Source organism: Podarcis gaigeae (assembly GCF_964106915.1).
Source record: "Podarcis gaigeae genome assembly, chromosome: 7".
Lineage (NCBI taxonomy): Eukaryota > Metazoa > Chordata > Lepidosauria > Squamata > Lacertidae > Podarcis > Podarcis gaigeae.
This window is the reverse complement of record NC_139683.1, coordinates 32,287,050-32,313,511: the sequence shown is the minus strand read 5'-3', so window position 1 is coordinate 32,313,511 and position 26,462 is coordinate 32,287,050. Positions and strand designations below refer to the sequence as shown.

General features: G+C 41.5%; 1 protein-coding gene across 1 annotated transcript; it reads left to right on the top strand.

Moving 5' to 3' along the window:
- Window positions 1–1,170: 1,170 nt before the first annotated feature.
- Window positions 1,171–26,237, top strand: PI15 (peptidase inhibitor 15). The gene is made up of 6 exons (XM_083748763.1): window positions 1,171–3,448; window positions 3,964–4,301; window positions 17,667–17,785; window positions 18,553–18,685; window positions 18,807–18,922; window positions 19,982–26,237. The coding sequence occupies exons 2-6, from the start codon at window positions 4,029–4,031 to the stop codon at window positions 20,115–20,117; spliced, it is 777 nt and encodes a 258-aa protein (XP_083604889.1). The 5' UTR covers window positions 1,171–3,448; window positions 3,964–4,028; the 3' UTR covers window positions 20,118–26,237.
- Window positions 26,238–26,462: the final 225 nt, after the last annotated feature.

Below are 26,462 nucleotides of genomic sequence, written 5' to 3'. Positions count from 1 at the left end.
TCACACTATGCTGGGACCAGAGACATGCAGCCGCTACACCAGCGGAATGGCAGCTGCATCCAATGTATGCTCAGCCTGTGGGTGGGGGTGGGGGGTAGGAGAAGGATACAACACACGATCAGAAAATACAAAATGGCAGATACACTCGCAGCATTCCTGGCAGGTCTGGCCCAAGGCTGGCCCTGTTATCTTGTCATTTTATTTATTTCTCTATCCCATTTATGAACTGCTTCCTATAAAGCATTTCAAAGTGATTTCACAGTGACATGCAGATGTAAGATGTTATTTGCAGGATGCCGTCTCCTGCAGAGCACAGCAATGGGCTGAGTAGAAATCCCAAAATTGATTCTATCATACCCTCCAACATTTCTCCAATGAAAATAGAGATGTCCCCTCCAATATTTCTCTGATGAAAATAGGGACGTCCTTCTAAGGCCCAGTGTTGCCTTTCAGAACTTAGCAAAGAGGAAGATGGGTATGAAATTAGAATTTTTTGAGCTCTGTCTGTCATTTGCTTTGACTTCACCTACTGTTGGTCTCTCTGCCTTTTGTTCTACCAGTCCCTATGGGCACAAGCTACCAATGGCCCCACCCCAGGCGAAACAATATATAACTGGACACTGTGGAAGCAGTAGCAGGGACCAACTTTTTCTGTTTCACAATTTCAGCTCAGTTCAGGAGATTATAGAGTATGCTCTGTAACGTTCTTAAATTTTTTTGCTCCCCAAACTGGGAAGCAGACAGCAGGACTATGATAAAGCAAAAGCATAGGATTGGCTCTCTTCCATAGGCAGTGTAGGCCTGTCATCGTGCCATCACTAGGCCCACAGACCCTCCAGCATCTATCCAGATTTCTGCTTCCTGGGCTGCAGTTTTGCCAGCCAAACTGTGGACAGCACCATATTTATGGCAGTGCAGGTGGTCCCCCCACATAGGACAACAAGCTGAGGGGGTGCAAAATAACAACAACAATCAATAGGCAGTTTCTGCACATGCTGTCAAAGTGAGGGGTAGATGGGGCTCATCAACCTGGGAAGGTAGCCCATATAGGAGAAGGAAAACTCTGGTCCTAAACCTCGCTGCCTTATGACTATGCTTATGTGTGAGAAAGTCTTTGGGAGTAAACCCTGAGGAAAAATCTGTACCTGCTTTGGGAGAAGAAAAGGAGTAAACCCTACACAAATCTGGAGTGGAGCCCCTAGGAAGGTTAGATGGCATCTTGTATGCCTCCTTCCATCAACTCCTGCAGCCAAGTTGGTGCCAAATATATTGCTCTGCTTTCCTTTGGACCACATCAATGAGGCCAAAAGAGGAGCCTTGTCATCTGGGCAGCCCAGGACCTCCATACACGCTGCCCAGGCTTGTGCCCCGGGGAAGGTCACTTTGGTGCTGCTAATGCAGCAAAAACAATGGGAGAGGCAGCAGTTACAAGTTACTAGCCTCTGCAGCCACATCAGGCACTGTGATTCTCCAGCAGATTGACTTCACCACTGGAGGTGCACTCCATTGTCTTTTGAGATAGGTGAATGCCAGGAAATACAGGTAGCTACTCAAAGTACCAAAAGTATTGTGAAAACAAGAACTATTTGGTGCGTGTGTGCGTGCGCCATATTTTGTCATTGCTCAAGGTGCCTTATTACCAAAGTCTGGCCCATTGGTATGATCCAGGAACATCATATATATTTTCAAGAACATTCCAACACCATATTATTTACACCTTTAAATAGACCATTGAGCCTTATGTAACAATGAGGCATTGAGTGGCCTTCTTTAGGCATCTTGTGATTTCTTCAGTAGAATTAAAGTGTTATTGCTTGCTGCTTGTTGCTTTAACAATTGTATCTTTCTTCCGCAATGGCTGTCCATTAAAAACCCCCACCTCTGTCTGAAACCATGCCAGTCAGTGTGTATTAGACTATCTTTTTGGGTCAAGGGCCGAATGTTCCTGGGGAGAAAGTGGTTGGGTAGCACATACTAATGGCGGTGTCCAGGCCCAAAACAAAAAAAGGAGAAGATACACCCCACAACTTCCTCTTCTCCCCTCTTTCCTCCCTTCATTAGTCAGCCACCCATTCTCTCTCCCCCTGCCCCCACTCTCTCACACGTTCACAACAACAGACATCTTCATTCATCTCTCTCTCTCAGAGCTTGAGGGGCCACCCCAAAGGAAGTGGAGGGCCACAAGTGGTATAGTCAATACTGTGGTATAGTCAATACTGAGCTAGATGGATCTGCGATCTGACTTGACTGTGAACCAGCTTCACATGTTCTCTGTATGCAAAGTAGATAAGCACCTGAGTATATTGAGTGTATACCCACAGTGCTCCTCTCTGTTTCTGTTGCTTCCATTACTTTCTCCTGTGAATACTTTGTCCACTGACATCACACAATATTTTTACTGAATGTTTGAGGGGCCTGATCTTGAAGATTTCCTCAGGCCTCCCAGACCTGGCACTGCTTCTGCCGAACATTGAAGGCGCTCCAATCTGCAACCCCATAATATGGGATTCCTGGCTCTGGGTGATTGGCTACCCTTCCTGCTGCTGTTGCATTCTTCACAGACCTAGTGTTATGCCCTCAGCTTTTGCTGTATAAGTGGCTGAAATGCTCCCTGCCTAAGCAATTCCAACTATATTCTGCTAAATGTGAACCAGATGTTTCCCTGACCCCCTTTTGCTCTCAAGTCAAGCTGCTTCTGTAGCTTTTCATAGGCAGGCATTCAGGTGACTGAACATCTTTCCCAAGTTATCAGTTTATTCATTCCGGCTTCACAATTGCCATGAAAATAAACCTATTAGCAGTGCTTCAAGTGTCGGCTTCACACAGTACTGCCTGATCAACCAAACACTTCTCTGTTGCTTTAAGCTACTGATTGTACATGCTATAATATCATTATATAAAGAAAACTTACGAAAAGCAAAATATATGTGCACTTTATCAGATATATATTTATCAGCACTAGGGATTAGGGAACCAAACTGGATGCCAACCGTGTGTGGGAAGGGGATGGTGGGGGCAGGAAAACTGTGGGAAAGGTTGAACATTTTGAAAGGGAAAAGGGTTGACTTTTGCCTCTTTGTAGTCAGGGGTAGGGGTGAGTGAAATAATAACCTAATATCCCACAGTAAAAAAACACCCCCAAAACAGATGGTATCCAATCACTGTGTTTCCTGTGCAAAACTCCTCCCCTTTCATTTTTGGCTGTGCAAAAGACTCTTGGAAAGATTTGCCCTTCGTGGCTCGCACAGACTAACATATAAAAGCTGTTAGCAGCTCCTGTAGCCAGCCGCTAGAAAGCTTGCAAAGTTTCTCTCTCCCTCTCCCTCTCTTTCTCTTTGAGGGTTTGTAATAAGACACACACTTCTTTCCAAGGGTTCACACTAGAGCACAGACAAGAGCTGTTTAACTTGGAAGGACAATACACTAGGCTTTTTGGTTCTGCAAAGAGGTAAGCCATTGAGCTCTGTCAGTTTGCTTTGCATGCACTTTTTTATTAATGCACATCCTATTTTGCTGGACTCAGTTATTAGCCGTACGAGTGAGATACTGTGTTTCCATGCCTTCTCAGGTTTCTTGCCTATCGCTTTGCAGCTGAATATTTATTGCGGGTGTAGGGTGGGGGGAATGAGTGCAAAAGCACATTCCTAATCACCAGGATGGATGGAGCTTTCATTGTCAGGCTATTAGATGCTCTATGCTGTAGTCAGATGGCCAGTAATAAATCCTGTTGTATGTTATAGGGCAATGTGTGTATATGGTTGCTAGGCAACTTGAGACAAAGCAAGGCATTATTTGACTCTCTGGAAACATAGTTTGAGTTACCTTATGTACATGACTAAACAGCTGAAGAGCTAGGTAAAAATACTATAAATAAATAAACTCAAGGTTGGGGGAAACTCATCTGAAAGAGAAAGATATTCACATTCACCCCAGTCACATTATTTAACCATTTTCCCTTCACAGATCTTCTGCTTACCATAGTGAGTTGAAGTAAATCTTTGCTCCCCACCCCACCACCAGGGCCCAAAATGACAGTAATTTCTGCCATCAGTGGCACCCTCTTGATTTCCATTCTCTGTGAAACAAGTGCAATAGAGTCACACAACTCCACTGAGCTGTTCTTGTCAGCCAATAATTACACAGACGCTGGAGTGGCCTTGAACATTCCTCCGGATTCTGCAAGCCCTCCCAAAACCAGGAGGAAACGATATATTTCACAGAATGACATGATTGCCATTCTGGATTATCACAACCAAGTCAGAGGCAAAGTCTTCCCACCAGCATCTAACATGGAATATATGGTAAGTAGACGTTCATTTACTTCCCTACCCACTCCTGAACTTTAGAAAGTATAAAGCTGATGTTTCATACTACTAAACCAAAGTGGCACCAAACCGGATGTTGTTGGACTACAACTCCCATCAGCCCCAGGCAGCATGGCCACTGTCCAGGAATGAAGGGAGTGGTAGTCCAACAATGACTGGAAGGCAGTACATTGGCTACTCTTAATATTACACTATGTCATTTCTCCCCCTCTCCTTTCCCACCCTCTTTTAAATTAGACCAGTAGCTTTTGAAACCTCTCTAGAGGTTTGAATGAGCAGAATAACCCAGGCCACTTATGACACAGAAATTTGGGATAGGGTATAATAGTGGCTGCCATGCCACTATTACAGGTCTGTCTTCAGTTGTGCATATTCTGAATGTCAGTAACCTCTTGCATTAATGCTGCATTGTTTGTATCACTGCAAGGTGCAATATACACTGATGGTGCTTTCTCTATGAAATACACAAAAACAATCAGAAGCAGGGGTGGAGGGGCTTTTCAATCTTCTTTGCAATGTTTTATCTGAATGTAGGGTTCCTACTATACCTAAAATAACAGAATGACCTCCAGATGTTGTTGAATTCCAGTAGTCATCATCTCTAACCAGCATGGCAAAATGGTCAGGGAATGAGGGAATCAGCACTTCACCCATAGTTTAGTATCCATGCTTTAATGCTCCCATGGTTTTTAAGGGTTAAACATAGCCCTAAAAACCATGGCAATATTAAAGCATGGATATTTTTTTAACACTCCGGTTATCATGATATGTTTGTGTGATACTTGTGTGATACTCTCTTTTGAGAGAGAGAAAGCCAGGAATAAAAGGAAGTATGTTAACATTGCTATGGGACATATTAACATTGCAGACTTGAACTATGTGAACTGCCATTCCCTCTTTCCAGGAAATCATGGTGCTTGTGGTTCTGTGAGGGATATTACTGATCTGTAAAAGAGAATTCTCATCCTGTTCTGCAAGCTACAGTCTCCAAGATTCATTCTTTCTTTTTTTTAAGGGAGAGAGGGAAAAGTCATGGCAGTTACCTAATGTGAAGCCAATAAAAGTTTGTAGTGGATTGGCTTAGGTTAAATTCTCCTCCACTGTACCTGACAATGTAGGCTATTGTTCATGAAAGCTCATGGTGCATTTAGTAAGTGCAACTGTGCCACAGCACTTTTAAATTTTCTTCACCTTGGTTATCTCCTGATACAGGGACAGCCCTCCAGATGTTTAAGACGACAACCCCATCAGCCCAAGCCAGGATGGCCAATGGTCAGGGATGATAGAGGCTGTAGTCTAATAACATCTAGAAGGTCACAAGTTTCCCATCTCTACCTTAAGCAGTGGTGTAGGAAGAGGGGGCGGGGGGGGGGGCGGTCCGCCCTGGGTACCATTCTGGGAGGTGTGACAAGATGGCCGTCCATACACGTGCTGTCCGTATGGGCTGCCTCTCGCATGGCGACTCAAGCGGCAGCCCATATGGCCGCCATGCGCAAGTGGCAGCCCGTACGGACTGTGCATGTGCAGCATTCCTTACGGGGTGTGCATGCGCAGGATGCTGCAGATGCGCAGTCCATACGTGCTGTGCCGCCCCAGGTGCAAGAGAGGGTTCTTCCGCCACTGAACTTAAGGACTAATAATATAAACAGATATAAAAGACCCAGGACGAAAACAGAGAGAGGGAGAGAAGGGATCAGGGAAGAACAACTTTAAATTGGAATTCAGCACAAAACTGCCTAGAACGGATCATCCTCAGCTTATCTATGAGTTGGGATATAGATCATAGATTTCCTGCCACCTTCTCCTACCTCCTTGTCCCCCACAAAAGGCAGCTAATGTTGCATGGCCATTTTGAGGAGCACATGGCACCATTTCCTTGTGGTTGAATCTCATACTGCAGCAGTAACATCTATTAATTATAGGGGATTGCCTTGTACTTTACCGCTCCCATTCAAGCTGCCCTGATGCCCCACATGCCCCATCCAACCCACATGCTCACCAGATATTATTTTTTTATGTGATTGTTTTCTTTAGCTTTGATATTAGAAGAGCATCAAATATGCAACAAAGTAAAAAAAAGAATAGAATGACTTTCTTTGGCTGAAATCCCTCCTTCCTGCCTCATCACCAAAATAACCACCCCATTCCCAGAAAATATAAATTCCATATACAGTGTTGTACATCCAGGTCATTCATCTTCTTCCTACAACATCACAAGAGACATCAGGGGAAAATATGTAAAACACACAAACACATGAAAACGGGGATCAGAAAGAGCAGGAGATAATCCCAGTGACTGAGCAAACATGCCAGTAGCCCAAGTGTTTAGTCAATGCATTCTAAGGATGGATTCCTGATTCCCTCCCCTCCCCCAATGTTTGCAAAGCTTGCTGTCTTGTATAAGCAGTCTGTGTCTTGGAAGCCAATTTTACCATTTCCGCCATTCAGGTTTGGATTACCTTTGCTGTCGAAGCTTTTCATACCAGACATTTGGCAATAAGTGCAGCATGCTGGAACCAAGCTTGCTGAGAGCCAGGAAATGCCCATGTTCTTGGAATGCAGCCAATCATTAAGTTTGTGGGTTCTAAGGGACCAAAATACCTTGTGGTATTGACCAAAAAAATTTCAGGACCCAACAGAATCATCAGCTGAGTGAGAAGGACCCAACCTTAACTGTATTCCCCACAATGTAAACTAGAAGAAAAATCTTGCTTAACAAGAGTCATGGGGCGAACCAGTTGATATGCAAGGAAATGGTTGGTTGAATCAGTCTTGTAAATCTAGCAATTCCCATAGTTCTCTCTATGCATGAAACCCTTGCAAATATATAATTGCACAACCAGATTTAGAGCTCTGTTTGCACATTAAAGATTTGCTCTTCCTGCCTCATTAAGTTATAATGTTGGGATTGGGGGGGGGATATCAGACAACAACCCAATGTTCAAGGATAGCATTCCTTGAACTTGTTGAGAGGTTGTATGGTAAAAGGTAAAGGTAAAGGACTCCTAGATGGTTACGTCCAGTCAATTCGACTGTGGGCTATGGCACTCATCTCTGCTTTCAGGCCGAGGAAGCCAGTGTTTGTTTGCAGACAGCTTTCTGGGTCATGTGGCCAGCATGACTAAACCGCTTCTGGCACAATGGGACACCGTGATGGAAGCCAGAGCATTTGGAAACTCTGTTCAGCTTCCCGCCACAGCAGTACCTATTTATCTATTCAAGTTGGTATGCTTTCAAACTGCTAGGTTAGCAGAAGCTGGGACAGAGCAACAGGGGCTCACTCCATCAGGATCTAGCTCTCCAAAATTTCAGACAGAAGTCTTTCCCAGGTCCTCCTGGAGATGCTGGGCCTTCTTCATGCATCTGTTCTGCTGCTGAGCTACAGCTCAGTGAAGCACTTCTGAGGGTACTTCCTTGTGTGTCCTCATTATTCCTACTTGATGCACAAAACTTGTAGCTGACAAGATTTTTATTTGATCTTACAGGTGGTTATGAGGTATGGGGAAAGAGTTAACTTCCAAGATATGTTATTTAGGATTTTATAGTTTATGACCAGCATCTTAAGTTGTCCCTAGAATGCTTCAGGAAGCCAATGCACACTCTGGAGCACCTGCCAGTAATGTGATCCTGCCATTCTAGCCCCCTGGAGATGAATTACTATGTACTACAGTAGCTCTACATATAAAATTTCATTTCTTTGCAGCTTTCGGTGAATGCATTTTAATGTAACAAATAGGCTGGCTCAGCATAAATTCTGTTACCTACTGAGTAAAGAATTCACATAGTTCTGAAAGGGCTATTGTTTTATTATACAAGAATAATGTTCATCTTAAAGTCACAGGAGCATCTTAGATGGCCACGTATTGCTAACGACTTATCAGCAATATTGACTTATTTTGAGTAGGAAATTCAGAGGAAGGAAGGAAGGGCATAATTCAAACTTAATTTTAATAGGTGAACCTTCTTAGGAATAATTAACATATATAATATCAACGGAGGTTGTTTTTGACTATATATAATAAATAAGTAAACAACAACAACAACAACAACAACCAAGGAAATCTTCCCTTCAGGACTAGGAGGTGGTGCTCCATTGTCAAGTTGTCTTACTCATGCTTCCCCATCTGAATTCTGGAACTGTGCAGTGCCAAGAAAATCACTTCAAAAGCAACAGTACTTTTCACTGCAGAGTTCAGGAAATTAATCAAGATAAACACTGGAAATGAAAAGGGGGGAACCCAGAACTATAACAATGGATATTTATTTAATCAATTTTGGAGAGAAAATCTAAATTACTTGTTCTACTGCTACAATTTCTTTTCAGTCTCCAGTTTAAGATCCACAGGATTCAGCATCTCTATAGGAAACTATAGTTTCCTAACTACATTGCAACACTCATTATTTGAATCTTGTCCACTATTGTAGAGAGCTTCACTCTCTTATCTTTTACATCATGGTGGTCAATAGTGGGGAATTGGGAATTCACTATGTGATGGTCAATTTTCATCTGGTGAAAGTTCTACTAAACAATAAGGGAAGGAGAGTGGCAAATGTATCACATAAAAATATAAGAAGAGCCTGCAGAATCAGGCCAATGGCCCATCTAGTCCAAGATTCTGTACTCACAGTGTCCAAGCAGATGCCTGTGACAAATTGGCAAACAGGACTCAAGCACAAGAGCATTCATTTCTCCTGTGGCTTCCAGCTACTTAAGTACACAGAGGTCTTAAGAAGACACTAAAAATGGCAGACCAATTAGGGGAACAACAGCATGTCCCCAGTATGCAATTACTATTGGCGTCCAGTACCATCACCTACAATAATTCTGCAGAGGAGTCTGTCCCCTTTGGGATTTCTACCTTGCTGGACTCAATGCCCTCTTTGATGTACAGAGCGACACCACCAGGTTTCCATTTTGCTCACTATATCAATACTATCCTCTAACTCTTTCTCCCAGGGAAAGAGTTCCATAAGCTTGGCACCACCAAAGAGAAGGCACCAACACATGCAATTATTAACCTAGCTCCCAAACACTTTAGTTGAAATGGCATATATTTTGTATCTCCAATCACACACGATCCTTCTTGGCATAAATTCTTACTGCACAATCCTGCCTATGCCTAGATTTACTTTCAGGTAAGTGTGACTAGAAAGTGCAGCCTGAATGAGCCTTTAATTTGATTATAAACTATCCATGTTTCACTGAAAGGTAGTCATTGCAAGTGACACTGGATCCCCTAGCATATTTTGAAGCTCAAATAGCAAATGTCACATGCAGTAGTTAGGAACACATTGTTCGTGCCTACAAATGTGCTGCACTGAAAGGTCACAAAATGGGTTTGTATTCCAAGGCCACTGGAAAAGGACAAGCCTTCAGAAAACCACAATTGCATGTTTGTGTCAGTTCAGTCTTAGGGACACAGGAAACTGCCTTGCATTAGATCAGACTGGATGCTCATGTAGCCCAATATTGTCCACAGTGATGGCAGCTGGTCTCTAGATCTCAGGCAGAGGTATCTAGTTTCTGATTATTTTCACAGGAGAACCTGAGAACTGGGCCCTGCTGCATACAGATTATGTGCTTTAGTGCTTGGGGCTCACTCACACTTCCGCTTGGGTCTGAGCAGTTCTCTGCTTGTCTCATGCTTTCTAGTCCAAGTGGTTTTGCCTTTGCCCCACTGCTTTCCCTTCGAAGACCCACTCTTTAGTGCTGAATCCATTAAAAACCCAATTGGCATTTGTTCCAATTGTGTGCTAAATTGTGGGTTTTCCCAAGGTGGGGGGAGTGTGGCGGGGCAAATGGAAGTGTGGACAAGTCCTTAGATAAAAAACCTTCCCAGCTCAAGTTATGATCTTGCATTCAGTTATGGTTGCATAAAAGACCCTCTGAATTGTTACGAACTAAAACTGCACACTAAGTCACAGGCACAGGTTCACTCCACTGAATAGCCTTAGAACCTTGCAATATTGTTTTGTACACAACAGTAGGTGGCAAAGGGCTGGGAACTGAATCTTGCCCTACCTCCAAGTTCCTTTGTTAGCAGATAAGTAGACTTGGGCAGAAGGGGTCTTGTGACATGTTTGAATTATGTACCAATTTACTGTTAGTCACTCAAAGCTACTCTAAGAAGTTGTGTTGATGCAGAACCTGGTGGTTCTACTGCCTCATCTAACTTTCAATAATCTGTACTGTAGTATATAGAGGACAAGATGTGATGTGGCACCAGCACTCAGAGTTGTTCAGGAGCAAGGTCAGAGAGAGATGGGGAAATGGAGCTACAATTTATATAGCTTAGACAATGGCTCTGTGGACTTGCACTGCCAGCCAAATATGAAAGAGACTGCAATTTTGAATAATGTATGGAAATGTTAGGTCCAAAGACATTGCTTAAGTAATGTCTGAAGAGCTTGCATTCATCTAGGAGCCAACTATTACCTAGCTAGCATATGCAAAGCACAAGTAGCAGGTGGTTTGGGCTCTACAGCACCCAGGAGAGCTCCCAAATGGCACTTCCAGGAAGTCAGCTGTTGACCCGCTAGAGTGCAATGCTCTTTTGAGCCTTTATATTCAAACAAGGCCTGAAAACTGTCAGAGTGCTGCTTCTCAGTTCTAGGAACAACATGCTGGCCTGTGTTGACATTGAATGGTCTTGGACTGTGAACTATGCCCAGCTAATCAGATACACAATAGACAGGTAATAATATCAACCATGGAATAAAATTAATCCCACTGAAGATTAACCTCAGTAACCACCATACTATGTTGACTCAACCTTCAAACCACAGAGAAGGTGACCTTCCCATTTCCCCCCCATAAACAAAAAGTACTTAATGAGTGAGGATGCTCTTACATAAACAAACCTGCTGTCAATCATCCTGCAGTTACTTTGGGTAGTTTGTAAGTTAATTATTGTGCTAATCAAAATGATGGGACAGGGGAAAAAGAAAAGAAGAGACGTGTGAGTGAAGAAGAGAAATACATTGCTCAGCCAAAGATTTCAAATATTTTCACTGCAGTGATGCCCACTGCCAAAGTTAAAAGTTACTGTTCAACTTAAAAAGAGGCTTATCTCTTCAGCTCAGGGAAACTGCTGGGTCTGGCAGAGGAAGTGGATTTCTTGAAGGGAAATCTCTTGTGCATTCATGCCTCTTCTTTAGATCCCAACCCAGGAACCAACTGGGTAAAATCCTTGTCTCAGCGCTGCTTTCAGTAGCTCATTTCTATATTAGAGATTTGAAAACACATGCAGGGCAGTAGCCAGGAACTAATTGAAAGCATACGTCTTCAAAGCTTTAGAATACCAGAGGCAAATATTATAAACGTGTCTAATAAAGATCCTGGGACTTTCTCTGCAGGCCACTGCTTTTTACTGACATGTGACCATTCTGACATTATAAAGTCACAGCTCCTGCCTATGGCTTTTTGTGGGATAAATCTTTGCTTACATTTCCAACATGCGAGAAAGGAAATGCAACATCAGAAGCAGCCGTCGGTGTGCAATGTCAGCCAAGAAACATTAACAAGGTCATAGTCATGTTCTTATCATTGCTTTGCCTTGATTTTGGCCAGACTGTCAAAGTGTATGTTTCCAAAACTGAACCTTGACTGGGATATACATGGATACATTAAGAGCACATAATGTCTTTAACATCACAAGATATGCATCTGTTTAAATGCATAGCTATGTTTTTGAAAATTGGCCAGGTCCCTATGAAGCTTTTAATGGCGTATTAAAATCTGAGAACGTGTAAAAAGCTGTAGATTTTTCAACTGACTTGCCTTCCCAGTCCCCCCAAATGATATAATCCATATGGTGGCTTTTTTGCAGCAACCGGCTACAGACTGAACTAAAATTCTTACTGGAAATGTTTTTAAAAAATCAAGCCAGGAAATGTGTTAACAATGAAAGATCACAGAGCAGTTTTAACAAATAGACATTGGAAAGGATCTCCTTTTAGTACAAAGCGCTTCCTGAACTATTAAAAAAGAAAGAAAGAAAAAAGGAAGGAAGGAATGGCCTAGTTTGAATAGCTATGGCATGAGTGCTTCACTCCAGTTCTCCTGAAAGTGGTCTGATTGGAGGAATAGGTACCATATGCAAATTTAATATTTGTGGAAAGTCTTTTAAAAGGTCAGTCATCCCAAAATAAATGCAGCCAGATCCCTTGTGAAAGGCAGGCATCAGAATTAGGTGTATATTAATGATTTAGTACAATTACTGTCTGACTATTCCCTCAGTTCTGAATGTAGAAAGATCCTATCAAATGAGATTCTATATTTGACATATCAAGGAGTTCAGGACTGTGCACCGAAACATATGGAAACTATTCCCCTTGACATCATTAATTCACTTCTATATCTGAAACAAAACAAAGGAATATTGCGGGTTTTGAGCTATTTAAGTTAACAACAGAATATTCAGTGATGCCACAGGATAAAAATTGCATCCAAAGAATATAATTCCTAGAAATGCTGGGAGACTAATAGTGGAATATAGAGTTAGGATTTGCATGATGAGTTTGGCAAGCACTAAAATCAATCTGTAAGACTTTGCAAGAGGTTCATTCTGCTGATGAAATAACAGAGGTTTTGTTTAATTCAACACAAGCAAGGGAAATTTTCAGAAGAACCCCATTGAGCATGGCAAATACAGTGCCTTGAATTTTGACAGGTAGTACATGAGAGGTTTCCACCCAGGGCTATGTGCCATCATGCACAGACCACTGCCTCTTGGTCTTAGTTCTCACTTTGTGAAATGGAAACAGCAGTAGTCAACCACACAGGATTAGAAGTAAGCACTGTGCATGCTTTGATAATAAAAGTTAAGTATTTTAAAGTAGGGGACAGGGCTTCCAGATAAGCTTCATCCCTAACTTGGTACTGTAGAAATGGCACTGAATTTAGTTTGAAAAAAGAAGCCTAATGCTACCAGTTTGGGATAGTGAAATGCTCATATTTGATTTCCAATAATTCCATTATTTTGTATGGATAATGGAAAATATTTTTAAAGAAGCAGCCTTTCACTGTTTCCATCTATGTGTTCACACACACACACACACACACACACACACACACACACACACACAATGACCAGCGTTTAACAGCAGTCTGCAAATGGTCTTGGAGAAACACAATATATGACATTGTTTTCCCCCTGTGCTTACCTGTGAGCCCTTATAGCTATTGGCTGAAGTGTTGTGATGTCCTAGAATGGTAAGAAACTAACATTCTATAAGTTGAAAGGAATGACTCCATTTTGGAAGGTTGGCAAACATTTCAAGGTCTATTAAATATTATTTTGGGATTGGGAAACTATAGGCTGCATCCAACTAAGTTTTACTTGGAGTAGATGCATTGAAATTAATGGACCTGTGTTAGTCCTGTCTATTGATTTCAGGAGGTCTGCTCTAGATACAACTCATTATTTATTTTCAGCCAGATCTGTTGACCCACACTTCCTACCAATAATTGGATGGAGTGTGAAATAGGACTAGAATTAGATGTCTGAGAATAGTTTATTAAGGGGAGGGGATTTCTCACAAGTGTAGCAACCTCTTGTTTGCATACATACGTACATTTTTATAAGTCCAGAAGTGAGGTGGTGTATGGGATTTTATTCCTGCTGCACATCAAGACAATTTATCTATGGCAACCCCTGTGGATGGATACCATTGACTTGAAATATTGAACCAAACCTTTGTTTATAGTTCTTTAATAGATTACATAGTTACTAATCTGAAACACACACATGCAATTGCTCATAGAAAAGTGCCAATTGCTAGCTGATCGCTGTATTAATTCATTTCTATTAGTATATGGACTTTCCAATAGATTACAAATGCAAGAATGATTTCTTTGCAAAGGGACAGCTCAGAATCCAGGTGATCTCATAGCTGAAATAAATACATAATGCCAGCCAAATCTGTCTGTATAAATTCCAATGAGCTCATGTGTTTTCATCACTTAGTATGCACTGAAAAGGAGAGGAGAGGCATTTTCCAGCCATGGGTAAAAAGCAGGCAGATAGAGAAGTGGTTTCCTCTATATTAAATACTTGGCCATATATGGTGATTGCTACATAGGTTGCATGTGTCCATTGAACTGCTTAAAGAAACAAAGGTCCATAATACAAATGGCCAAGAAAACATCTCTTTCTACCTGCATCACATAGCAGACTGTGGTTGGATGGTGGTGTTAGAGCCAACTTCAGCTGCAAAACATCTTGTACCCTATTTGTTTTCCCAAAGCTGTGGCACAAATGTTTGTCCACTGTTCATGTCAAGAATCTCTGGATCCGCCTACAAAGGCTGATACAACAATCTCTGTATCTGAATCTGTGTGCATGCACATGAAAGCTCATACCAAGAACTAACATAGTTGGTCTTTAAGGTGCTACTGGAAGGAATTTTTTTTTGTTACAACAATCTCTCTTTAGTGTCGCAAAATACTCTCCTTTAAAGTTGTCACTGCCTGGATCTCCCAGTGAGTTCTTCTCTTCCTAAAAGCAGCTGTAGGGGAGGGGTTTTAGATCAGGTCATAATGTAAATGGGGTGTGGTTAACCCTTTCCCTTGTGCTTTTGTTGTTGTTGTTTAGTCGTTTAGTCGTGTCCGACTCTTCGTGACCCCATGGACCAGAGAACGCCAGGCACCTCTGTCCTCCACTGCCTCCCGCAGTTTGGTTAAACTCATGCTGGTAACCTCGAAAACACTATCCAACCATCTCGTCCTCTGTCACCCCCTTCTCCTTGTGCCCTCCATCTTTCCCAACATCAGGGTCTTCTCCAGGGAGAGTTCTCTTCTCATGAGGTGGCCAAAGTATTGGAGCCTCAGCTTCAGGATCTGTCCTTCCAGTGAGCACTCAGGGCTGATTTCCTTCAGTATGGAGAGGTTTGATCTTCTTGCAGTTCATGGGACTCTCAAGAGTCTCCTCCAGCACCATAATTCAAAAGCATCAATTCTTCGGCGATCAGCCTTCGTTATGGTCCAGCTCTCACTTCCATACATCACTACTTTCCCTTGTGCTAATTGATGCAAAATCCCTCCTCTCTGAGCTGCTTAAGCAAGAAAGGTGTCTGTATTGTGCTCTATTCCCACCCACCCCACCCAACAGCAATTTCAGAGGGTTGTTTTGCATCATGGAATCCATGCTGGAGAAAGAGTTTAAAAAATCCCTTCTGCCTTGCCACAGAGGCCAGTCCAAATCTTCCTGCCATGATATATGGCATGTGGGAGATCTAATCACAGAACCCTTGCAACATGTGTAATTTGACCCTAACACTATTCAAGGCACTATTCATTTAAAGCACTTTGATACTACTTTAAACAGTCGTGGCTTCCCCCCAAGAATTCTGGGAGCTGTATTTTGTTAAAGGTACTGATAGTTGTGAGGAGACCCCTACCCCCCTCACAAAGCTACAAGTCTCAGAATAGCTCTGCCAAATGGATCACTGTGCGGTGAAAACATTTCCCAAGCACCCTAGAAATGACTGCATATTTGGATCTGATTATTCATGTTATGTCAAGTGGGAAGGGCATTCCAGAGATTACATCAGGTTTATTCACACCCAATATCGTCCATATACTTTTTTTAAACAGAGGGACATGATTTATGCATATGGACTCAAGTGCCTTGGAATTGGTTTCCTTGACTGAAATGAAAAACCTGTGTGTGTGTGTGTGTGTGTGTGTGTGTGACGGGATGTGCTCAGAATCCTCCGCGCCACCAGGGGCAAACAACAACACATAGAATTGTAATCTTGCCCAACAAATAAACGTGATGATTCCCCTTCAGATCTCCCCCCCCCCCTCAATGCACCAATGTCATGGATAAAGCTGGCAGGGGCAGAGATGCTGGGAGCAGGTGTACTGCACACAGCCCCATAGCTCCCTTCATATATTGAGTTTCCAGTACGTTTCTGAGCACAAGTGTTGGTGCTGACCTTTAAAGCCCTAAACGGCCTTGGTCCAGTATACCTCAAGGAGAGTCTCCACCCCCATCGTTCTGCCCGGACACTGAGGTCCAGCTCTGAGGGTCTTCTGGTGGTTCCCTTGCTGTGAGAAGCCAAGTTACAGGGAACCAGGCAGAGGGCCTTCTCGGTAGTGGTGCCCGCCCTGTGAAATGCCCTCCCATCAGATGTCAAGGAAATAAGCAGCTATCCTCTTTTTAAAAGTCATCTGAAGGCAGCCCTGTTTAGGGAAGCTTTTAATGTTTAACAGACCATTGTATTTTAATATTTTGTTGGAAGCCGGCCAGAGTGCCTGGGGAAACCCAGTCAGATGGGTGGGGTATAAATAATATATTATTATTATTATTATTATTATTATTATTATTATTATTAGGCAAATGCCTGAAAGAGCTTATACATGCATAGAATTAAGCCTCAGGGGCCTGCCAGACATCATTTTTATTGTGCATTCATGATGATTGGTGCTCATGATGCTATCGAGGCAGTCTCTTGTGATCCCATGTCCAAGACTATTTGCACTTGGATGGTCATACTGCTTCCAAGCAATGTACACCCTGTAACTTTCTGCTGAAGTCCTGTAACTTTTTTATCACAAATGTTCAGGTTTGGAGTTTTTGTCACACTTTTGTTGTGCCAGAGCACCTCCAGGTAGCAATTTCATGGTAGCATGGGTGCAGCACAGCGGAACTAAAGCAGAATAATTCTATCACCAATGCACTAATGTTGTATCAATAGCATCTTGCAGAATACACCCACAATAAAGCACCCATTTAGAAGGGTCCTGAGTTAGCTGAGTCACCACCATCATGTTTGGTCAATCTATCAGGCTTGTGTAAGAAACACGGCGGAAGTGACCAATCTGATTTAGGGAAGAGGGAAAGTTCTGCCACACCCCATGCAGTTACCTTCAACTCTCTCTGTTTCATTTTCAGTGCTGTTTTTATAGAAAAAGAGGTGCTGGAACTCCCCACGAATGCCTTCCTTGTTCTCTTCTACAGTGGTACCTCTGGATAAGAACTTAATTCATTCCGGAGGTCTGTTCTTAACCTGAAACCGTTCTTAACCTGAGGTACAACTTTAGCTAATGGGGCCTCCTGCTGTCGCCGTTCCACCGGCACATGATTTCTGTTCTCATCCTGAGGTAAAGTTCTTAACCTGAGGTACTACTTCTCGGTTAGCAGAGTCTGTAACCCAAAGTGTTTGTAACCCGAGGTACCACTGTAATGGCAATGGAGCCCACTTGAGAGGTGCGGAATTCCATTGAACTCTGGCTGAAAAAAGCCCTGCTCCCACTTAACGCAATGCAGTTAATATTTTAGAACTCCCCACCCTGTTTCTGTGTTTAGTATTACTAAAGAATATGTATTTTTCCAGGTGTGGGATGAAAATCTAGCCAAGTCTGCTGAAGCATGGGCTGCCACCTGCATTTGGGACCATGGCCCTTCATACTTAATGAGATTCTTGGGACAAAATCTGTCGGTACGGACTGGAAGGTGGGCAGATGACTTGTAGCATATCTTCATTCAATGTATTTTGGCAACAGTTACCCTGATGCAGAAGATTCCTAAGAACACTGGCACAAAAGCAGCCCCTTTCACTTAGTTAATGAGCCAGCTTCACACATGCAATAGGATCCAGGCCCAGAGCATTCTTTTCCAGTGAAGTAAACAGAGAAGCCTATCTGTGCAGGAGTACTCTGTGTACACTGGAGCACATGGATCAGCAATGGGGTCTGACACAACGCAGTGACTGTTGCTATTTTGGTAAAGAAAATTATTGCGACGTGGGTCCAAGAATACATGATATACAAATTAGGCAAAGAGATCACTCTTTAGTTGTAAATGTATGCAAATGTTCACATTTCATTTTTTTAAAATACTGTTTTATTGTTCACCATTTGGAAATTTTAAAAAGGACATATACACAAAAAATAAAATAATCACCTTCACAGCTCTGTCCATCCAGCAAGATAAGAAGCTATATAAATAACAGATTATGTATAAGTATCAGCAACACTCTAGCATCAAACAGAGCATGCATTTTCTTCAGCATGTCCCAGGGCTTATTCACAAAAATATAGGTCAGTTTTTCAAGACACCATGATCATGGAAATCGTAGTCACTCTGTAAGAGGCCAGAGCATACCTGAGAACTTGATCACGTGGAGGAAATAACCACAGCCTAATATCTGTCTTATGCACATCAATAATGCTGAACATTCAGAAATGTCCCTATCTCTCTGTGACTTCAATCACACCTAGGTATCGATCTATTCTCCAGCTGGTGAAGCCATGGTACGATGAAGTGAAAGACTATGCATTTCCGTATCCTCAGGACTGTAATCCAAGGTGTCCGCTGAGATGCTATGGGCCCGTGTGCACACATTACACCCAGGTGATTTGAGTTCAGCTTTTCATACGTCAATATCATGCTTCAGTTCAGTGCTCGGCTCCCTACGCTATCTGTGTTTCTCTCCACATTTGACTCTAACAAATGGATATTAATCTTTCTTCAGATGGTTTGGGCCACTTCCAATCGAATAGGCTGTGCAATCCACACATGCCACAACATGAATGTCTGGGGGTCAGTCTGGCGACGAGCTGTTTATTTGGTATGCAACTATGCCCCAAAGTAAGTAGCTCTCTTTTCTTTTCACCAGCTTTCATATTAGCATGCAGGCTATCTGACTGAGCTGACTCATCATCTTTTTAGTAGTGCAACAGAGCAAGAAGAGGCTGGAAGCGCAGATCTGGGGCTTTTTTTCACAGTATGAGTGATGATGTCATCTGCCAGAGGGCCAGGGCGGATCCTCTTTGCTCTGGACAGCAAATGAGGAGATAATGGCACTTTCACATTTTTTCTGTCTACTCTCTTCTATCATTTGTGACAGATGAGAGTAGAGCAAGGGTGGGTAATCAGACTCTGAATACCATTGACCCCTGAGGGCACAGTCAATGGGCAGGGATGATGGGAACTGTAATACAGCAACATCTGGAAGGACATGGGTTTTCCAGCTTTGACAGCTTCTCTGCCCCTTCTGGGTGGCAGGGCCAGGCAGGGGTTCTTCTTCAAAGCTTGGCATTCTTGGTTAGGCGGCCAGGCTTTGTCCATATGCTTCCAACCCTACATTCGTAGCCATGGGGCCTAGAAACCTGAATAACATGAATATCACATCTGGTTATGATACTATTCCGTATCAAGTACCAACTCTGTGATTTCTTCTTCTTCTTCACTGAATCACACAATAGACTTAGCCCTACATACAATAACAACAACAACACGTTATTACGGTTGTAGATTAGCATAAGGAGGGAGGGGTAAAATCATTTAAAAAACAACAACACATTTCTTTTATTAAAAAAAATAAAAGGAGGTAAAACAGAATATATATATAAAAGTCCATAAGAATCCAAAAGAGACGAAGAAGGTCTAAAACAAGGGTTAGGAACATCAGACAAGAGTGAAAGAGTGCAAAAGGCTAGTATATATAAGACCACAGCTAACAGTCTACAGAGTACTCCAGTACGAGTACTCATTATATCTAGTTTGTGGCACAGATCATCTGAGCGCTGCTGTGCAGAATCTTTAGCCCTGCATAACAGATAGAAAACTAAACCTAATTGATCTGTTGGAGAGATACTTCAAACAGTGATTCTATGTGCTAATCACATTATTACTTTTATTCCTCAGGGGGAACTGGATTGGAGAAGCGCCATATAAAGTAGGGGTGCCGTGTTCTGCTTGCCCTCCCAGTTATGGAGGATCCTGCACTGACAATCTTTGCTTTCCAGGAGTAACATCAAACTACTTATATTGGTTTAAGTAAAATAGTGCAGCATCCCAATAACTATTCTGGTCAAATGAGACTGTAACAAAATATTGTATATTGAACTTTGCACATATTGTATGTAAATAATTTTAATAATATTAATAATAATAAATGTACTTTGTGAAGTAGTTTGAATAATTAGATTTCTGGATGTGGCAAAAATCCTCTTCAGCCCTGCTTAATTGATAGAGTCACCCTTCCAGATCACTGATAGGCAGAGAGGGATATCATATATTTACAAAGAGAAAGAAAAGGAAGCTATAGAAATGGCAAGTAATGGAGTGATCCACAAACAATCTCAACTGGGGTACTTGGATTTAAGGTAATGAAATTCTGCTTCCTTAAAAGTCATTGGGAATATATTTTCTTATCTTCAAAAACTCCATTATTACAGGGTTGTAGTGATATGCAATGTTCTGAGTTTTACAAATGTCTTCTAGCCAAACTGGCAAAATAGAAGATATGTACAAATCAAGCAATTTAAGGAACGCAAATTAACTCTGTAATAGAACAAAATCACCTATGAATTATTCTTTTGTGTGTCTGTTATTCTTTAGAATGAGAAAAGCAAGTGCATTTTGGTAAAATAATAATCATAATGTTTGTAAAAAAAAAGGGGGGGAGGCCTTCAGATGATTTTGTGAGGGAAAAATTACTTAAACCTTAGCAGTGTGTGTTTTGTAAAGGGTACTTGTTCCAGAATCTAAGCAGTATTGAGCAAATGTTCTAGTTTATTTCTTTTCTTCAAAGCATGTGCGTTACTGCAATTGTGGCCTGGTGCTATGGACTGATTTTATCTGTGAGAGCACAAATAATGGAAACATTGCTGCAGCAAGTAACATCCTAGCCATGTCAAAAGAGGCAGAACTTTCTGGCTATGCCCTTCTTGACATACCTTTTCTGACCAGATGCTCATACCTGAAGCCATAAAGGTTTCTTTGGGCACTGCAGGGGGGTCCCCTTTTCCCTTGGATTGGTACTCCCTGTTGAGAGAGCAGACCTGATAGCTGCTGTCGTGCTGATGCAGGTCCCAGGACCACATCAAGATGTTCAGTAACATTAGATGGAGCTGTTAGGCTCCTTCATTCGTGGTAGAAAATTTGCTGCATTTGCCTTCTTCAGATTTGCTGTTCCCTATGACCAAGTCAGACTCAGTTCAGTGCCTTTATCTTTAACTGGCTCTGTTCTGTTAAACTAGGTAACAGAGTTGTGAGTGATAGTTGTGGTTGAACCTTTGCAATCATATATCTGAATGAAATGCCAGGCAGAGGAAGATGACCACAGTAACATGTGGATGTCTGGAGCTGGGGCTAGCAGCATGCAGATGCTAGAGGTAGGGGCAGGAACACAATACTGCCCCCCATAATTACGTAATATCCCTTTCACATGTTACTAAAGAGCTAAAGCGTAACTGATATTCATGGGTGCAACATCAAACGGATTTTACTCTTGTGAAATAAGCTGTTGTTCTTTTTGTATGAATGATCTCGTCTAGGGAGAGGATGAGTGTTGAGAAAAATGCAAATCCTATATATTTTTAATTTTTTTTGGGGGGGGATAAGTATGACATTAAAAACGCAATACTTTTTTTAAAAACAGTGTTTATGCTTTCTAAACAGAGCTAGTAACTGTAAATATATGATTCTGTAATGTAGCAGAAACTATTACATACATATGGTACTATTAACTGTTATTCTTCTACATTGTATGAATAAGCTGGTTCTGTGGAATAGCTGTCTTTCAACAGTTCAAGTAACAAAAGTTTTCTATTATCAAAGAGGTGCATAAGCTTTTTCACAGTCTACAACAATGGTGCTAAGAATGGGCGAAGGTCTGGCTGCATTGAAAGCAATGACTTATTTTTTTTTAAAAAAAACATTCCTTTCAGTGAAGCCAGGATTAACCCATTATAAACACACTGTTAAGTGCAACAGGAAACCAAAATGAGATAAGCTATTTCATAAGAGCAGCTTCGTTTTAAAAAGGCAGCAAGTTTTGGAGGGTTCAAAAAAAGTTTCCCCTCCACACAGCTAGGAGACATTTCAATGCATCACATATTTGACTTATATGACTGAAGAATAGTAGGATGTTTTAAAATACTGTGTTTACCTGTAATCTTGTGTTACTTACTATCAGCTTTCGATTGACTGATGCCAGTGGGTTTTAAATTAGGTTCCTCAATAACACAGGGTTTATCAATAAGACGTTCAGCAGTGGCAGTCAAACTTTCCTGAAAGACAACTTGAGTCACCTCTATTATTATTGATCTTCTGTGATATAAAGGAAAGGCGGTTATATTTCGGGAAGAGCCTAGCTGGCCAGGTCAATGACTGATTGGCAGATGCATAGGTTCCTTAGCAGAACAATATGGGTCCCTTGGCAAACAAACTTATGTAGAAAACATTCCTTGACTATATGAGGTTTGAAAGTCATGGTTATATAATAGCAAAGTTGAGAAATATACATTTACCTCCATGGCCAGTATCAAATGGTGCTTGAGAGAACAGCTCCGTGTGAGGCTATGTCTTTTTTGCTAACAACAATGGGACAATTCTAGAGAGAGCATAGACAACAATCCATCAAATATCTGGAGCAACAGCTACTCAACTGCTGTCTTGCTTCATTGCTGGCAAATACACAGTGTACAAAATTGGAGCAGCACAAATGTTGCAGTACGAATGTGCTGCAGTTTCTTTTTTAACAGAGGTGAAATTCTGGTGACTAGTCCCTGCGGTCTTTCACTGGAATTGCTATTTCTCTCAATGCCTTCATTATTACAGGGCTGCATGTTGATTAAGTTTAGGGTGAAAACTGATCAGTGACTTCCTGACTGGTATAGGCATGCCATTTTAAAAATACATTTTTGGAACATTGCAATCTTTTTCTCCTTCAAATATGAAACAAATATTTACCAAAAAATGAGGATGGGGGGGGGGAGGAGACTAGAACAGAGTAAACTGAATTGGACTTCCAGATGCATGGTGAATCAGTGGGGTCCCAGGAATAGGAAGTGGCTAGCTTGTCCAAAATGTTGTTAGCAGTCTAACACAGCTTTCACATGTTTTAATAATTACTTGAGTATTTTGGCTGATTTCCTCACCAAACAACAATTTTTGGTGCTATCATTTCATGCTTATAGTGTTAACTACACATGATGGTGCTAGAAATGTTTTCTTTGAGTGGTAGCTTTAATTTTGATATTACTAAATGTGCCCTGATAATTGTCACCTTCATGACAAGGAGAAGCAGATTGTCCTATAGGATACACAAAATCTCTTTACCAAAGCACTCCACATCCTATGACATCAACATCAGGTTGTTTAAATGGCTATCAAATCAATCTTTAGTAAAACAAATGAGATGAGAAAAGAATATAGGGCATGCAAACTAGTGGCTTAGGTTTAAAAGGGAACCAAATTGCTTTGGTAGAGTGCAGTACCAAAAAATAGAGTGGTACTTAAAAAAACCAAAACCCTTACCTTTTTGGTAGAGTGCAGTACCAAAAAAATAGAGTGGTACTTTACTTAAAAAAACCAAATCCCTCACCTAACTTATTGATAGAAGCCTTTTGATTCATTTAAGAATGCCCTAATTAATCAGAAAGTGGTTGTTGTTTTTTTAAAAAAAACCTTACTATTTTTTAAAAAAATATAAGTAGTTATAAAAACCACAAGAGGAATTCTGTCACACAGGAGGAAATGCTGAGCCTTCTGTTCATGCATCATCTAAAAAGCAAATAAAGTATTCATTTTGCTTCAGGACTATTGTTCTTACTCAAATCCAGATTTCTGCAAATTTAAATGATTGGCCAACCAATTACTTTACTAAGAATGGTATTGCTTAAGGCGGTTAAACCACCCCACCTGAAGCTCTGCTGGGCTCTTGCCAGCAAGGCAAAGTGAAGGCGAAGGTGTGTTGTTATTGTGCTTTTCTGTTATTTTCTAGCTTTGAAAACATTCACACTTCAGCCTTCCCATTGGGAGCAATCAGAGTAAAAGACTTAGACCAGCACTTAAGCTTGCCTAAATCTCTGCCTGGTTTGGGACCGTGTCAGGTGTCTGAGAAAGCTTTGAATCCTTTAAATCCAAGCCATTTACTGTTCCTCCCTTAGCAAGCCCAGAAACCACCCCGAAACATCACCCTTTTGGGCCTTGTCAATGTTGGTTTGACCAGGGCACCAGAGATTTCCACAGGGATGGGGCAGGGCTGTTCTGCTACATGAAGGGAATAGGAGTCTTCTAACAACTCTTGGCACCCTGAACAAACTACAGTTCCCAGGGTACTTTTCAGGGGAAGTCATTGATGTTTAAAGTGGTATGATACTGCTTTACATGTGTATAGTGCAGATAGGGCCTGGCATAAGCAAAACTGATGATTGCAATCCATCTGAAAGAATGAATATGAAAATGATGGCATATTCAAATAGATTTTTTTTTTATCTTCTGCAAGAAGCAAAATATCAGTGGAACTGAGTATCAGTGGGATCATAACAATAATCAAACTTCACATTCTGAAGCTATAATGGTTTCTTTAAAATCCTTGTTGACTATAGTGCTATAACCATATAAGTAAATGGTTTCAAGACTCTGGGCATTATGTAGGGATATTTTTTACATTCATCATAAGTAACTGTAGCAGTCCTGGTCACAATGACCCAAATGCTCCCAAACAATGATAGTTGAAAGTAATAGGCAGCCTAGTAATAATAAATGTACTCTCTTTCTCCAAATTCAACATGCGATTAAATGGCAATCAAGCTGTTTCACTAAGCATGTTGTTGCCAGCCAGCTGAACAGCCCATATATTCTACCACTGATGGAAAATCATGCAATGATGCACCAAGGAACCCATAAAAACAACTACCGGTATCTCAGATGTATTCACTGATAATACAGCAACCTGAGGTATATTAACCCATAAAGCTTGAGGCCGCTTAAAGTTGTACACCCGAAATGTTTTAAATGTACCCATAAACCTTGTGAATTAGGAATGCAACAAATACATCTTGAACCTGTATATCATAGATCAGATGTCAAAGGCAAATTAGGAATATTGTTAAGTAAGTAAATAAATGCACCAGGGAGCTCTGGTTATCTGCAGCTCCATGAGAAGTGTGCACTTTGGGCCACATTCTGCTGCTACATGAGCAGCCCTGATAAACCACTGATTTTGGCTTTTGCTGCATATCTCAGTTTGAACAGTTTGTTTGGGAGCAACTGCCATGGTAGGGCAGTGCTATGGAGTGAACGAAAACATAATTGCTGTTCACCTGGAGGGTGCAGGTTTGCGGCAGGGTGCAGTCAGGTTGAGGTTATGTGGGTGCACTGGCAGAGTCAGTCCGTTTCCAGCAGTGTACTCATGCAGCCCAGCCCTCACACTGTTCAGGCAAGTAGTAGGAACACAACTGGGTGTGTGTGTGTGTGTGTGTGGCTCTGTGGCACCCGTCTACCATGCCAGCTCCTCCTGTTCCTTATACTACAACAAATGCCTTGTTTGGACATCACCACAAACTATAGCTTGTCATGATGTATGAAGTGAGAACTGCTTTTCATTAGCTATGGTTTGTCTGAACTTGCCAGATTTGTAAACCATGGTTTGAAGTTGGTTGCTTGGGCATATAATTGGTGAAAATGAAAGAAAATATTTCCAGTCCTCCTTCGTATGAATACTTGAGTCTGAGGAAGTGCACAAACCTGAGGCTTACTCAGGTAGCACTACATTACGGTATTACATCCAAACTCAGCTGATGTTATGAGGACGGCTTGAGGAGGACTTTCAAACTTGCTAAATACAATATGCTGATTGCTATCTGGAAGCAGCACTTAAAATGTATTTTTTATGTATTTATATGACAGAACATCTGTTTCCCTTTTATATTTCTGTAACCTTTGTTGGTTGTTCCCCACCTTTTAAGATTTCCTGAGAATAAAGTTCATTGTTTGACACGGGTGTTGCAATGAATAAGCTTATTTCCCCCCATATTATTATGGTTTTATTATGAATTGTGGCAAATATTACACTATCTATTCTTGATCTTGTGGAAATATAAAAGTGTAGATGGTTTTGAGTGAATGTATAAGAATATGCATTTAAATAAAAATGGTCAGTATTTCATCAGTTTCATTGTTATTTTTGCCCCTTTGCACAAAAGTGTGGGATCAGTTTTCATTGGAGGAGCAGAAAATGCATGAACAAGCATGCACTATATCACCCACATGCCTTGATTGGGATAGGTGTGTGTGAATCAGTCCTGATAGGTATGAATCAGTGCTCTATTGAAAGCGTATTTTGTGTCTCTTAGCTTGTTAATCTGCACATGGATGTGAAGGGCTGGTCTGCCAG